Source organism: Notechis scutatus, chromosome 3 (assembly GCF_049901735.1).
Source record: "Notechis scutatus isolate UNSWTSFEM ecotype Mainland chromosome 3, rNotScu1.2, whole genome shotgun sequence".
Classification (NCBI taxonomy): domain Eukaryota; kingdom Metazoa; phylum Chordata; class Lepidosauria; order Squamata; family Elapidae; genus Notechis; species Notechis scutatus.
Genome location: NC_142011.1, coordinates 2,086,175 through 2,101,860, shown reverse-complemented (window position 1 = coordinate 2,101,860; position 15,686 = coordinate 2,086,175). Strand labels below are relative to the sequence as shown.

At 43.3% G+C, this 15,686-nt stretch overlaps 1 protein-coding gene across 2 annotated transcripts in view; it reads left to right on the top strand.

Annotated features, from left to right (window-relative positions):
* Positions 1-13,936, top strand: part of LOC113428910 (BPI fold-containing family B member 6-like) — a 26,189-nt gene extending 12,253 nt beyond the window's left edge. For both annotated transcript variants that reach the window (XM_087959128.1, XM_087959127.1), the window contains exons 6-14: positions 1,162-1,253; positions 2,640-2,813; positions 3,116-3,160; positions 4,534-4,689; positions 5,788-5,861; positions 6,682-6,712; positions 9,046-9,106; positions 11,321-11,406; positions 13,369-13,936. In XM_087959128.1, the coding sequence (XP_087815254.1) occupies positions 1,162-1,253; positions 2,640-2,813; positions 3,116-3,160; positions 4,534-4,689; positions 5,788-5,861; positions 6,682-6,712; positions 9,046-9,106; positions 11,321-11,406; positions 13,369-13,464 (815 nt within the window). In that variant the 3' untranslated portion in view covers positions 13,465-13,936. The remainder of the gene's footprint in view (positions 1-1,161; positions 1,254-2,639; positions 2,814-3,115; positions 3,161-4,533; positions 4,690-5,787; positions 5,862-6,681; positions 6,713-9,045; positions 9,107-11,320; positions 11,407-13,368) is intronic.
* The last annotated feature ends 1,750 nt before the right edge of the window (positions 13,937-15,686 follow it).

Here is a 15,686-nt window from a genome sequence, read left to right as displayed (position 1 = left end):
AGGTGAGAAAGGAACCAAAGCTGCCAAGAGAAAAAGAACAGATTTCCAAGGCTGGGGGCTCCTAATGCCTGGAAGGCTGCAGGAGACAGTTTGAGGATACGATAGCACCCCAAAGACCAACATTTTGAGTTTTTCCTACCTTTTGGGGGAGGAGACAATCTGAAGACCCTGTTCCCACAGTCAACTCTTCAGTTGACTTTTGTGCTCTGCAATTGATGGGGTTCTTGTGGGGGTGGGAGCTGCTCAACTTGTTCCACTTGGGATATCCTGTTAAGACAAAATAGGAGTGTTGGATCTGGTCAACTTTAGGCAAAGCTTTTGTTCCATTGTGTTTCTGGGAAGAAATTTTGGAAAAGCAACTAAGAAAGAAAAACTCCAAACTGCTCCTTCCCAAACTTGAGAGGTGTTGGGTTATTGATTTGGTGGCCAGAGATCTTATTATACAAATTCAGTTTGTGTTCCAGAGAAGCTCACATGTGTCAGGGTTCCGGAGATTGCCCTAATTAACTCATGAGCCCCAAGACAAGCTTCAAAAGAACCCAAAAGATTTATTAGGAGCAACATGTCGGCATTGACCCAGAGGAAGCCAACTCTGCCACGTGTAATTTATGGTCACCTGTGACCCTGTTTCCCCCCTCCCTCTGGGTGTGTCATAAATCAGATTCTCCGATGAAAGGGGCTGGATGTCATCAATCACATTCTCCAATGAAGGATTTTCGCAGGCAGAAGATCCGGTAGCCTAGCTACAATCTTTGTAAGATAAACGTGGAATGTAATTCTGGTTTTAACAGCCGTATTGCTCCTTCAGGCTTCCCTTCCTCCTGCTTATGGCAACTCGAAAGCAGGCATAGGAATGCTTTACGAGTTGACAACATGGTCGAAACTTTTCTCTTAAATGAAAAGAAAAACCACATAATCAGTAACAGAGAATCCCCAAAGAACATTTCTCCACATTTCTCCACTGGATATCCTGGTCATTTGACCATTGGGGATGATGTGGGTTTGTTGTGGTTTGCAAACCATGATTTTTTTTGGCCTGGTGTGGACCATTTATTAGCCTTGCAGGTCCCATTTTGTGGCTCCCCAAGATCAATTTGGGGCTTCTAGGAGTCGTATCAATTCTACCTGGTTTGAGAAAGGCTGTCCTGTATCTTTTCGTAGAAAAAAAATCTTTTGGAGAGAGCAGCACAGTGTGGTATGAAGTGGCCGAAGAACCAGGGGTCTTCCCAGACTACAACTTGATTCAGCTCAAGGTAAGAGTGATTGGCTGCATCATTCATCATTTTCACCCCACGTTGTCACCAACCAGCCTTAATCTAGAAAGAGTGCAGAGAAAAGCCATGAAAAGAATTAGGGGACTGGAGCAGAGGTGGGATTCAGCCAGTTCTGACTAGTTCTGGAGAACCAGTAACAGAAATTTGGAGTAGTTTGGAGAACCGGCCAATCCCACCTCTGACTGGCCCCGTCATCCCCATCTATTCTCCACCTCCCATTGAGCTGATCGGCTGGGTCTTCTTTTGTTGCCCTGCACAGGAGAACAGAGCTGGAAAGCAGGTTACTGGGGTGGGGAGGGAAGGGGGACTTTGCAGTATATCCTTCCCCTGGAGTGGGGCGGAAATGGAGATTCTACAATATCCATCTCCTGCCAGACCCACCAAGCCATGCTCACCAAATCAAGCCACGCCCACCAAGCCACGCCCACAGAACTGGTAGTAAAAAGCTTTGAATCTCACCACTGGACTGGAGGCTAAAACATACAAAGAACGGCTGCTGGAATTGGGTACATCTAGTTTGATGAAAAGAAGGACTAAGGGTGACAAGATAGCAGTCTTCCAATATTTGAGGGGCTGCCCCAAAGAAGAGGGAGTCAAGCTATTCTCCAGAGCACCAGAAGTCAAGACAAGAAGCATCAGATGGAAACTAGTCAAGGAGAGAAGCAACTTAGAACTAAGGAGAAATTTCCTGCTGTGAAGATCTGTCTGTGCATCTCAGAGAATCTGTGCCGAGTCCTTCCTTGTCAGCACTGCGTTTGGAAATAGTTACTTGGCAGCTCTCCAGGCTAGATAAGTTCTGTGCTCCTAATTACACCCTTGGAAGACTGGCTGCCAGGCCTTTGGCTGAATGCAAATGCAAGAAATCCAACTTCGTTTAATAAAAGGGATTTTGCCGGGACAAAGAGTCTGCTTAGCGCTTTTGGGGGAAGCCTTTTAGGTCAGAACATGTGTGATTCTTGGTGCTCTCTGAGCTTGGTGGTTCTTTTGCATTTAAAAAATAATGGGAGCAAACCCCACTCCCTTCTAACACTAATGATGTAATCTTGTTGGGTAATTAAACACCTGCAAGAAAACAATCAAGCTATGAGAGCAGAGGGACTCCTCATTTCAATCCTGAACTACGAATATTCTCATTTATTGGTATTCTGGCTTCTTTCCAGCCATCAACGTAGAATTGCTTTGCAGACTTTGGCTTGAGGTTCAGGGAACAGGAGCCCAGAATAAAATTGGATGTGGAGATCAGATGTCCAAGAACAGAACCAAGTTGCAGATGACCTCTGCGCCCCACCAATCCAGTGTGTACTTTGAGACAAGTTTCACTCGCTTTTGAAATGACAGCGCTGGTGTTTATGCTTCCTTTTCAAGGTTAAATTCCAAGCCAATAATGGGGACATCGTAGAAGTCGCACCTGATCCGGTTCCTGAAGATCTGCCACCAAAAGAGGAAGGAAAAACCACGGTCTACATACCTGTGTCTACCATCAACGTTGCAATGATGTTGATGGATGGCTCGTTCAACTCTGTTATTACCAAAATTGAGGTGATCAAAGAATCAATTCCTGGATTCTGGGTGAAAAACCCACTTTGGATTCCTTGATATGCTCCCTAGATCTCTAAAATTCCTTCACAAGGGCGTCTCCTTCCAAAATCTAGATTCTAAACAAAGGGATTGGTGTGTTGGCGATATTTATTTATCCAGCTCACTTTCTTCCAGGTTGATTTCCATGGGAAATAAGCATTGCTTCACTTGGGGTGAAAGGTCATTGCTTGCAATCTTTGGCTTGGCTATTTCATTTTTGTTACTAACTTGAGTATTTCTCTCCCCCCCCTTTTTTGGGTCAGGGTTCCACTCCTACGACTGACCAGCTGAAAGAAATATTGCCAGATGTAAGTTTATTGTGTTTTGGGGCTACCTTGCAAGAACTGACATGATTTCAGAAGGAAAAGACAGCTTTATAGAGATTTGTTGGGCTCCGCAAGATGTTGGCAATAGATAAATGAGAAAGAGAGAGAGAAAATGAGATGGAGAGATAGGAGATAGAGAAATAAAGATAAATAAATAGATGATACATAAGGGAGAAAGAGAGATGATAGATAGGTGATAGAGATAGATATATAATTAGATAGATAGCTGGATATAGATGATATAGATAGATAGATGATAGATGATAGATAGATAGGATAGATAGATAGATAGATAGATAGATAGATAGATAGATAGATAGATAGATAGATAGATGATAGAAAGAGATAGGATAGAGATAGATACATAGAAGATAGATTGGATAGACAGATGATAGATTAGATAGATAGATAGATAGATAGATAGATAGATAGATAGATAGATAGATAGAGACAGATAGACAGAGACAGACAAATAGACAGACAGACGATGATAGATAGATGATAGATAGATGATAGATAGATAGATAGATAGATAGATAGATAGATAGATAGATAGATAGATAGATAGAGATAGGATAGAGATAGATACATAGAAGATAGATGGATAGACAGATGATAGATTAGATGGATGGATGGAGAGAGACAGACAGACAGACAGACAGACAGATGGATGGATGGATGGATGGATGATAGCAAGAGATAGGATAGAGATAGATACATAGAAAGATTGGATAGACAGATGATAGATTAGATAGATAAATAGATAGATAGAGACAGACAGACAGATGATAGATAAATAGATATATAGATAGAAAGAAAGAGATAGGATAGAGATAGATACATAGAAGATAGATGGATAGACAGATGATAGATTAGATAGATAGATAGATAGATAGATAGATAGATAGATAGATAGATAGATAGAGACAGACAGACAGAGACAGACAAACAGACAGACAGACAGATGATAGATAGATGATAGATAGGATGGATAGATAGATAGATAGATAGATAGATAGATAGAGATAGATAGAGATAGATACATAGAAGATAGATGGATAGACAGATGATAGATTAGATGGATGGATGAGAGAGAGAGAGAGAGACAGATAGATAAGATGGATGGAGAGAGAGAGAGAGGAGAGAGAGAGAGAGAGAGAAGCCCACACTATAGGGTCAGCAGACCCAAGGCCAGAGAAGGAGGTCACCTCTGAGAAAGTGAAAGACCAAGGGGTGTGTGTCTGTCTCTCTCTACCCACTCCTCAGCACCCAAACAGTGAACTTGGTGAAGGTAGTTCAAAAACTTGATTGTAGTTTACAGCCGTCTGATTTTAAGGATGTTTCGTTTTCTCCAGGCTGATCTACCTTCTGGAAAAGACATGAAAATTGAAATATCTCCAAAAGTGAATGCCACGTTTACTGTGTCGCCTACCAGAAGCCACATGACAATCAGAATCAAAGCCTCATTCTTGTCTGTTGAAGATGGCGCTGAGCTCCTGTCCGTGGACACGGTAGATCATCATTTCATATGAGTCCCTTTGCCAGAGGCCAATAGACATAACTTGTTTAGGCTCCCTCCCCTTCCCCAAATAACTTATACGATGGCACTCTTGTTAAGGTTGAATTCAACCAGACCTCTCCAAGGTCATTCTATCAATGTTGTATCACTGAGGCACTCACACACCTACATAGATAATTAGGGACCATCTACAGGAAGGAAGGAAGGAAGGAAGGAAGGAAGGAAGGAAGGAAGGAAGGAAGGAAGGAAGGAAGGAAGGAAGGAAGGAAGGAAGGAAGGAAGGAAGAGATAGGAAAGAGGGAGAGAGTGGAAAGGATTGAGGGCTGTCCAACTATGAGCCAGCAGTGTGCAGCAGAGCCAAAAAAGCTAACACAATCCTTGGTTGTATGAACAGAGGCAAAGAATCAAGATCACGTGAAGTATTAGTACTGCTTTGTAAAACCTTAGTAAGGCCACACCTGGAATACTGCAACCAACTTTGGTCACCATCCTACAAAAAAAGATGATGAGACTTTGGAAAAAGTTCAGAGAAGAGCAACTAAGCGGATTAAAGGCCTGGAGATAAAAACCTGTGAAGAACCACTGCAGTATTTTGGTATGGCTAGTCTAGTGAAAACAAGGACCACGGGGGACATGATAGCAGTCTTCCAGTATTTGGGGGGCTACCCCAAATAAATTATTCTCCAAAGCATCAGAGGTCCCTTCCAGCTCTCTTCTCTTCTCTTCTCTTCTCTTCTCTTCTCTTCTCTTCTCTTCTCTTCTCTTCTCTTCTCTTCTCTTCTCTTCTCTCCTCTCCTCTCCTCTCCTCTCCTCTCCTCTCCTCTTCTCTTCTCTTGGCTTTCCTTCCCTTCTATCTATTTTTATTCTATTTCTATTAATTATTTCATATTCTGTTCTATTCTTTTTTATTCCTATTCTATGTTCTATTCTGTTCTATTCTGTTCTGTTCTGTTCTGGTCTAGTCTAGGATGTCTTCCCCATGGAGCGATTCCATGCTGGAATCTATCTTCTATTTACTTCCCCCTCTCCTTGAACCAGCAATTCCACCATAGTCCACCATCTCTATCTTCTTTCTGTGTTTCAACTGTAGGTGCAGGAATGCAATGCCAGTTTTGCCATCAAAGAGGAACACCTGGCCGTCACTCTGAAAGCGGGATCTTGCAGGTACTAAACAGTGGTGGGATTCAAATTTTTTTTACTACCGGTTCTCTGGGCGTGGCTTAGTGGGCGTGGCTGGAGAAGGATACTGTAAAATCTCCAGTCAGAGGTGGTATTTGCTGGTTCTCCGAACTACTCAAAATTTCCTCTACCGGTTCTCCAGAACTGGTCGGAACCTGCTGAATGCCACCTCTGGTATTAAACCTTCTTGCTCTAAAGACCCCAGCTGAAGGAAGTGGCCTTGGGGTCTCCTCAAAAGTCAATTTCAGTCACAATGTCAACGTCCTGACTGATGAACCTAACTAAAAGCAAGCACACTCTAGACCGGCCAATGTTTTATCGAGTACATTCTTTTGGCACCATTGAAGGCAAAACCAGCTCTGCCTAATTCCCACACAAACCCACATCGTTACAATATACAATCCCCCCTTCCCCCTGATTAGTGCAGGTCACATTGTCCAATTGAGTGTCATTGTACTGTTATGAGAAAAAGTCTCTGGTCTTTGGCGGACACCTGCAGATGTGTCCTTGGCTCTCACAGCTCTCTTCCTTGAAGTCTGGAGCCTGCATTCCTTTCTCACCCTTCCCTCCCCTCTAGTCCTTTGGCAAGTTGAAAAGCCATAATGGTTGCAACAGCATAAATGTGCTTTGAGCTTGACTCACACCCTTGTGCATGCCAAGTTCAGGTTCTTTTTGACCATGGAAACTCTGTTGCAGACCACTCTGAAAGTAAACGTAAGGCTGGTAGGTCAGCAGATGGAGCAGATAAAGAGACAAAAGTGGACATGCTGAAAGTAATTATGTTCTCTCCTCCTTCTTCTCACAGATCAACAGAGATTTCTTCCCCTGCTGGAAACGTAAGCCTGAAGTTATTTTAGGATAGTGAGCATCACACATTTAAGAGTAGTGTTATCCACCAAAATGGTGATGGGCTTTTGGGCTAAGACTGAGAGATGAAATAATAACCTGAAGAGGTGATGGATCTAGTCTGAGTTGGTCACTGGGATTAAAAGTTTATTCTTCCAAGCTTTTGATCTCGTGCTGGAATCCCATCGTCAAAGAACTTCACCCTCTCCAGAATGTTTGCACTGGTTTGTTCTACATATGGTTCCTGGTTGTGTGTAGCTTTTAATTATTAATTAAGGTGTTGATGATTGCTATTAAGTCATTAATTGTTTCTTGTGCTGCCCACACACTCAGATCCTAAGTACCTGATAGGGTGGGTGGTAAATCAGGGTTCCTATTGACTGACAAACGAGCTTCTTTCCCAGGCTTCAATCATTTCTCTGGCTATTTTTGTCCCTGTTCAGCCAACAATCGTAATAGCTATGAAATTGAATGCATGTTCTTGTTCATTACACAAGTTCATTACACATGTTCTTGTTCATTATTTCTTGCCTTCCTGCTACCTTTGATAATTATCAGTTTGCTTATAGAACAAACAGATCTACTGAGGATGCTGTCAATACTGTTCTTCATACTGCCCTATCTCATTTGGAGAAAAAAGGAATGTATGTCAGAATATTATTTGTTGATTTTAGTTCTGCTTTCAACACAATATTACCCCACAGATTGATGTCTAAGCTTAAATATCTGAAGCTACTGGACTCTATATGTTGGTGGATTCTGAATTTTTTATCACATCGTTCACAAAGGGTTAGGATGAATGAACATATCTCTTCTGCGAAGATCCTCAATACTGGCACTCCTCAGGGCTGTGTATTGAGTCCACTTTTATTCACTATTTATACGTCTGATTGCACCTCCATTCATCTGAGTAATAAGATCATTAAGTTTGCAGATGATACAACGTTGGTGGGGCTCATTTCTGATAATGATGAGTCTGCGTACAGGGATGAGGTTCATCAGTTGTCCCTCTGGTGCAAAGTAAACAATCTTATTTTTAATATAAATAAGACGAAGGAATTCATAGTGGATTACAGGAAGAGCAGTTCGGATATCCAGCCGTTGTACATCGATGGTGTTTTGGTAGAACAGGTGGCAGAATGTAAGTTTCTAGGTATCACCCTGAAACAGGATCTAACATGGGGGGCAAATACTTTAGCCCTAGAAAAAAAGGCTCATCAATGATTGTATTTTTTAAGACTTTTAAGATCACAACAACTGCCAGAGAGTCTGTTGGTTGCCTTTTATCGAAGCCCTATAGAGAGCATTTTATCCTATTGCCTCTGTGTGTGGTTTAGGAGTTGTACAGAGGCGGAGAAAAGGGCACTCCAAAGAGTGATAAAAAAGGGCACAAAAGATCAGCGGATGTTCTCTTCCCTCATTGGAGGATTTGTACAACATGGGATGTAGAAGGAAGATACAAAAGATCTTGAGAGACCCTTCACATCCAGGCCACTCGTTGTTTGAGATCCTACCATCAGGAAGACGATATAGAGTGCTGAAAGCCAAGACAAGTAGATTTAAACATAGCTTTTACCCAAGTGCTGTGATCAGGTTAAATGCAGAGTTATGAATCTGGTGGTCTTAACATATATATATCCTGGTTGTATAGTTTTTAACTGTTAATTGTTTCAATTTGTTTTACATTGTTATTTGTATATGTCTTTTGGTGTTGTTCAGTTGTATGTTGTGAAAGAGCACCTTATTTCGTTGTTCTCAGGTTCTGAGTACAATGACAATAAATTTATCTTATTTCTTATCTTATCTTATTTAGCTATGAAATTGAATGCATGTTCTTGTTCATTACACAAAATCTTGGAAGAATAAACGTTTGGGTCCTGGCAAGTGACTCAGATTGGATCCTGCAATAGTGTTCTGAGACACCTGTATTTACCTTCATTCATGATGAGGTCATTTTGCTTCCCTTTGAAATATTAGACATTTGCAAAGAGCTTTGTGGACGAGAACAGGTCCCGGCTTGGAGTAAAATAATATCCAGTTCATTCCATTTATACCAGCAGATTATTCATTCCTCTTTTATCCTTTTTATTGCCTGTCTAGTGCAATAGAATCCAGAGATCTTGTTTGTAAATAAGAGTAGAGGTCTCTTTTGAGTTAAAGTCCACTTTGGGCTCAATGTCACATATTTATAATGTTCTTGGTAAAAGAGATTTCCTTTCCTAGGGGACATAGTCTCTACTTCCCTTCTGGCTTCACCTGCCATGAAATTTCCTGATGTTCTCTTACTCCAATTTTGACATATTTTTTTCTTTTGCTGTTATAGGTAGAATCAGCAAAAGATTTTATGAAAACCACCATGGATGGTTGGATCCCACATGCCAGTGGTAAGTGTTTGAGACTCTAGAAAGAGTGCAGAAAAGAGCAACTAAGATGATTAGGGAGATAGAGGCTAAAATACACGAGGAACGGTTCCAGGAATTGGGTATGTCAAGTGAGAAGGACCAGTGGGGACCTGATAGCAGTCTTTCAATATCTGAGGAGTTGCCCCAAAGAAGAGGGGGTCAACTTATTTTCCAAAGCACCTGAAGGTAGAAGAAGAAGCAATGAGTGGAAACTAATCAAGGAGAGAAGCAGGAATTCAGGATAAATTTCTTGACTGTGAGAATTAAATCAGTGTGAGAATTAGATCCCTGCAACCACCGTTTAAAATAGGAGACAAAGTCTTTTTGTCAACTAAATATCTCAAATTGGAACTTCCTAGTAGGAAGTTGGGGCCTAAATTCTTAGGTCCATGCGCTATATCAGAAATAATCAATCCAGTAACAGTCTCGGCTATTGGGGAAAATACACCCAGTGTTTCATGTACTATAGTTTATTGAAACCTGCTCTAGGATAGAATCTAAGGCCGATATCAGCAGCTCCCCCCAAACCTTTAATCGTACAGGGGGAGACACATTATGAAATAAAGAAAATCCTCGATTCTAGATTACACCGAGGGAGGTTATAATATCTGGTGTTATGGAAGGATTACCCTTTGTCCCATGCGACTTGGGTAAAAAGTTGGGATGTACATGCAGATAGATTGGTTAAACAATTCCATGACGAATTCCCTGACAAACCAAAGGGTCCCCTTGGAGGGGGAAGAGGGGGTTAAGGGCATCGCATTAACCCCTGGTTGTATTTTGGTTGATTATCTCTTTTAGGAGGTGACCTTTTCAAGGGGGACGCCTGTCAGCTTAGGAAGCCATATTCCACACTGCCACTTAGCCTGAAAAACTGGGAGGGGGGTGATTTCAATTGAGTAGTTCTAAGTAGACAAAATACAATTCTCTTGTTAGTTCAAGGTTATTAAGTGTGGCGCAGGATGGAAAAAGGATCTTACTCTTGGGTGGATCGTGATTGGTCCATGTGGTGTGATGATGACCAAGGGAGGATGGATTTGTAGTTTGGGAAATTGTGGAAAGCCCAAAACCCAGGGGTGGGATTCTACCAGTTTGCACCTATTCGCTAGAACCGGTTGTTAACGTTCTAAGCAGTTCGGAGAACCGGTTGTTAGAAGAAATTACAGGGCTAATCCTGTAAGGAAGGCAGGAAGGAAACATTCTGGTGTTGCTTACAGAAACTGCCTCTCTGTTAACCCTTATTACATTCTTGGCAGGACTAGACTCCCTGTCTCTGGAACGTCTCTGGAGTTTTTTTTTTTCCTCCTTTGCTGGTACTTTGCTTGTGTGGAGGGACCATTCAAAGTTACAATGGCACTGAAGAAAGTGTCTAATGACCATTTTTCACGCTTACGACTGTTGCAGCATCCCCACAGTCATGAGAGGCTAGGCGAGGAGATGCATGACTCGATGTGAGTGATATTGAGTTGGCCACGCCCAGCCAGTCACATGACCACCAAGCCACGCTCACCACCTAAGCCACACCCACACAACCGGTTGTTAAAAAATTTGAATCCCACCCCTGCCAAAAACTTTTAGTTTTGGGATTCCACAGACGTGCCAGGTGTTATTCTAATAAAGGTACTTTTGAGATATGTTTGTCTCAGAGTTACTGGTTGGAATGGAGGTTTGCTGGGACGCTGACAGGAATTGCTTGCCTCCAGAAGTTGTTGGTGCTTCAAGTGGAGGTTTTTAAGAAGAGACTGGATAGCAAAATTATCTGATATAGTATAGGGTCACCTCTTGGGCAGGGAATTGGACTAGAAGACCACCAAGATCTCTTCCGACTCTGCTATAATATTGATAGTAATAACTTGCTTGAAGGCAAAAACTCCTGGATGGGAATCCCCAAAAATTCTTTTCCAAAAGAAAACTGGACATCTTGGCTTTTTCCTCCCTTGAAAACATTTTGCTTCTCACTCAAGAAGCTTCTTCAGTTCTAGAAGAACTGAACTGAAACTTAGAACTGAAGAAGCTTCTTGGGTGAGAAGCAAAATGTTTTCAAGGAAACAAAATCAAGAAAGTCCAGTTGACTTTTGGAAAAAACAAAACAAACACCACCCTTGGGACAACCATGATCTGGATGATGGAAAGCCTCCATAGACATCCTGGATGGGAAAGAAGGGATGGACCCAACAGCTGCCTCCTCCTTTGCAGATGTCCTGAGTAAGAATCAATTTCCTCTCCCAAGTCTGTTGGGGTTGATGTACAGCGAGGGCGAAACCACACTCGGTTTTGGAGAGGTGAGTTGATGGGACCCCAATGGTCTGTCTTTGGGTTGCTTATCGCGGAAGAACATCTGCTGCCCAGATGGTCCAACCCTGGTCCAGCCTTCCTGGCCTCAAACCATGTCTAGGATGCAGGAGCCAGGGCAGGGGTCTCAAAAGGAGGTTATATAGTGCAATTGTATCTCCGTCTCTCTTTTACTGGGAACATTTTGACAATCCCTCAACTCCTGCGGATACCCCAGGAAGGGTGCAGAATGGGCTACAGTAAGGATGTTTCCTAGTTGGGTCATGAAATGTCTGCAAGAAAATTACCCAGCTCAGAAACCACCAAGGACTCCATAGCCTTCCTCCTCCTCCTCCTCCTCCTCCTCCTCCTCCTCCTCCTCTTCCTCCTCCTCCCTCCTCCTCCTCCTCCTCCTCCTCCTCCTCCTCTTCTCCTCCTCCTCCTCCTCTTCCTCCTCCTCCTCCTCCTCCTCCTCCTCCTCCTCCTCCTCTTCCTCCTCCTCCTCCCCTCCTCCTCCTCCTCCAACTCCTCCTCTTCCTCCTCCTCCTCTTCCTCCTCCTCCTCCTCTTCCTCCTCCTCCTCCTCCTTCTCCTCCTCCTCCTCCTCTTCCTCCTCCTCCTCCTCTTCCTCCTCCTCCCCTCCTCCTCCTCCTCCTCCTTCCTCCTCCTCCCCCTCCCCTCCTCCTCCTCCTCCTCTCTTCCTCCTCCTCCTCCTCCTCCTCCTCCTCTTCCTCCTCCTCCTTTCCTCCTCCTCCTCTTCTTCCTCCTCTTCTTCCTCCTCCCTCCTCCTCCTCCCTCCTCCTCCCCTCCTCCTCCCTCCTCCTCCTCCTCCTCCTCCTCCTCCTCCTCCTCCTCCTCCTCCTCCTCCTCCTCCTCCTCCTCCTCCTCCTCCTCTTCCTCCCCTCCTCCTCCCTGCAAATTCCACTCCCTTCTAGCATTTCCTTTCTAGCACTGATGATGTCTCCTAGTTGGGTCCAGGGGTGGTATTCAGCAGGCTCTGACCTGTTCTGGAGAACTGGTAGTGGAAATTTTGAGTAGTTCAGAGAACCGGCCAATCCCACCTCTGTCTGGAGATTTTACAGTATCCTTCCCCTGCCACGCCCACCAAGCCACGCCCACAGAACCGGTAGTAAAAAATTTGAATCCCACCACCGGTTGGGTCATGAAACATCTACAAGGAAACTACTAATCTCAGAGCGTCAACTCATAAAACATTTTGTATGCCTGTTTTATAGTTGTCAACAGAAAGAAGGGGGGGAGTTTCAGAGAGCAGGCGGCAGTGTGGAATTGAAAGTACATTCCATTCATATTTTCTTCAGAGGCTGATTAGATGACTGAAGCTTCTGCCATGCAAAAATCTAATTGGAAAGCATGATTGATAACTCTTGGCTATGGATGTTTTTTCATTGGATGATACACCCAGAGGGGTGGGGGGGTGGGGGAAGCAGGATCAAGGGTGGCAGTGAATTACATGTCTCAGAGTCAGCTGTGCCCAGGCTAATGCCAGACATAGAATGTTAACTTCTAATAAATCCTTTTCAGTTTTGGGAGTGTGGCTCGAGGCTCATGATTTAATTGGAATAACTGCCGGAATCTTGACACGGAGACCCCCCAAGGACCCCATAGCCACCCCCTCCTCCTCTCTGTAAATTCCACTCCCTTCTAGGATTGGTGATGTTTCCTAATTGGGCTAAGAAACGTCTGCAAGAAAACTAATCAGAGACCACCAAAGGACCCCAACTTTAGAGAGCACCAAGGACCCAGTTCAACCCTGTGCTACAAAAGTTCTCGTCTATCAGTGCAAAAGTGTAGGCGCCTCTTTGGTCTACCCATTTCCCATTTTGTGGTCCCAGTGTAGCCAATGTTTTGGGCGTGCAAGGAGGACAACCAGCTGTTTGTAAGAGTGCAAGAAAGTGAGAGGTGTTTGTGTGTGCAAATAAGAAATAATGGCTGTCAATTTTCCAATCTTCACAGAATGTGCTGCTCTTCCACGTGAAGATAGAGGCTTTCGATGAAAATGAGATGGCAGAGCGACTAAGACGTTACAGAGAGGCGCCCAAGAAGACATAAAAAAGGGAAGGTGTGGAGGTCTCCCAGGTCAACACATCCCCTTTTTGCTCATTCAGACGTTGAATCTATTCCTTGGAACAAAATTGACCAAATTCACACACCAACCGAGAAGATAAAGGCAGCCTTGTTCAAAGCCTCTTCATAATTCACATTTTTTTTGTAAACCATTTTAAGGTGTGGTTAATTGGGAAGAAGAACACAAATTTATGCAATCAATGAATATCTTTATTGAAATTTGGTGCTTCCAGGAACATGGATGGTTGAGGGAATCTCTTTCCTTCCCTGCCCGGGAAACGTCTACTCTGCGGTGTCCTACTCTCTATAGTAGCAGCTCACTAGGGACTTTGGGAGATTCTGTCTATGTTTATCAAATAAAATATTCCAATTTCTTCTGCATTTCTTTGGTTTGCTTTGGATTTGCATCTCTTGATGTTCCTCGGGATATTATGGGGTTCTGGAGGGACTCCTGTCCACAGTGCCAGGCTGTGGATGGAACAATAGACGATGGGCTGAAACTTGATCGAATGATCCTAAAAGCAGATCTGCTAGATCGGATCACAGTGTTTTATGTCAGGAAGTAGCGCCTCTTGAGAACTGGGCATAAGGAGACAATGTGCGGTCATTTCTGATGGGGGAGAGATGATACTGAAGGTTGTGGTGAGATGTTTCCAAGACCTTGCTCAATAGTAGTAACTGTGAGAGGGATCTCGTACTCCTAGTGGACAACCATTTAAATATGAGCAAGCAGTGTGCAGTAGCTGCCAAAAAAGCCAACACAGTTCTAGGCTGCATCAACAGAGGGATAGAATCAAGATCACGTGAAGTGTTGATACCGCTTTATAAGGCCTTGGTAAGGCCACACTTGGAATACTGCATCCAGTTTTGGTCACCATGATGTAAAAAAGATGTTGAGACTCTAGAAAGAGTGCAGAGAAGAGCAACCATGAGGATTAGGGGGGGGCGGAGGCTAAAACATCTGAAGAACGGTTGCAGGAATTGGATATATCTAGTCTAGTGAAAAGAAGGACCAGGGGAGACATGATAGCAGTGTTCCAAAATCTCAGGGGTTGCCCCAAAGAAGAGGGAGTCAAGCTATTCTCCAAAGCATCAGAATGAAGAATAAGAAGCAATGGATGGAAACTTAATTAAAGGAGAGAAGCAACTTAGAACCAAGGAGAAATTTCCTGACAGAACAATCAGTGGAACAACTTGCCTCCAGAGGTTGTAAATGCTCCAACACTGGGAGTTTTTAAGAAGAGATTGTATAACCATTTGTCTGAAGTGGTGTAGGGTTTCCTGCCTAGGCAGGGGGTTGGACTAGAAGACCTCCAAGGTCCCTTCCAACTCTGTTGTTCAATTCAAATGATGAAGATAGTGGGGTTTTGAGGCCATTCCTGAAATGGCATCAACATGAGCCTATGGTGGGTTTTCACAACATGCTAAATTAGGTCAGGTAAACCCTGGGGGACGAATGCACCAGATAAATATGGCCTGTTGGTTAGTTTAGGGTTTAATGTATCTTGTGAACAGAGACAATGGGTTAATTCAGAACCCAGGTTATCCCAAAGGTGCAACTAGACATTCTTGTTTTTCTTTGAAGACGTTTCGCTTCTCCAAGAAGCTTCTTCGAGGAATATAAATCCTTCCCTTCCCCGCCATCCTAGTCAGAGCTGAAGAAGCTTCTGGGATGAGAAGTGAAACATCTTCAAAAAAAACAACAAGAAAGTCCAGTTGCCTCTTGAAAAAAGCATATTTGGGGCAATCATGATCTGGATGACTGAGAATCTCCATAGAAACATGATGAAGTTAGATTTCTGAGCTTTGTCTGGATAGCATGTCCACTCGATGGGCTTCAACATCCAGGATGGAGAAGACCTGGACCTCTTTTGGACAAAAGGCCCCCAAACATTTGCATGAGCCTCCCACTTTCGTAGAACAGCAGCCCTGCATGATGGAGAATCCCCGTAGAAATAAACCCAGCTTATGTTTCATGTGAATGGAATTCAAGTATTATAAGTATCGTACCAAGACAAATTCCTTGTGTGTCCCATCACACTTGGCCAATAAAGAATTCTATTCTATTCTATTCCGTTCTGTTCTCTTCTGTTCTATTCTCTACTCTACTCCTTATTCCTCATTTCTTATTACATTTCATGTTCTATTCTATTCTATTCTATTCTATTCTATTCTATTCTATTCTATTCTATTCTATTCTATTCCAT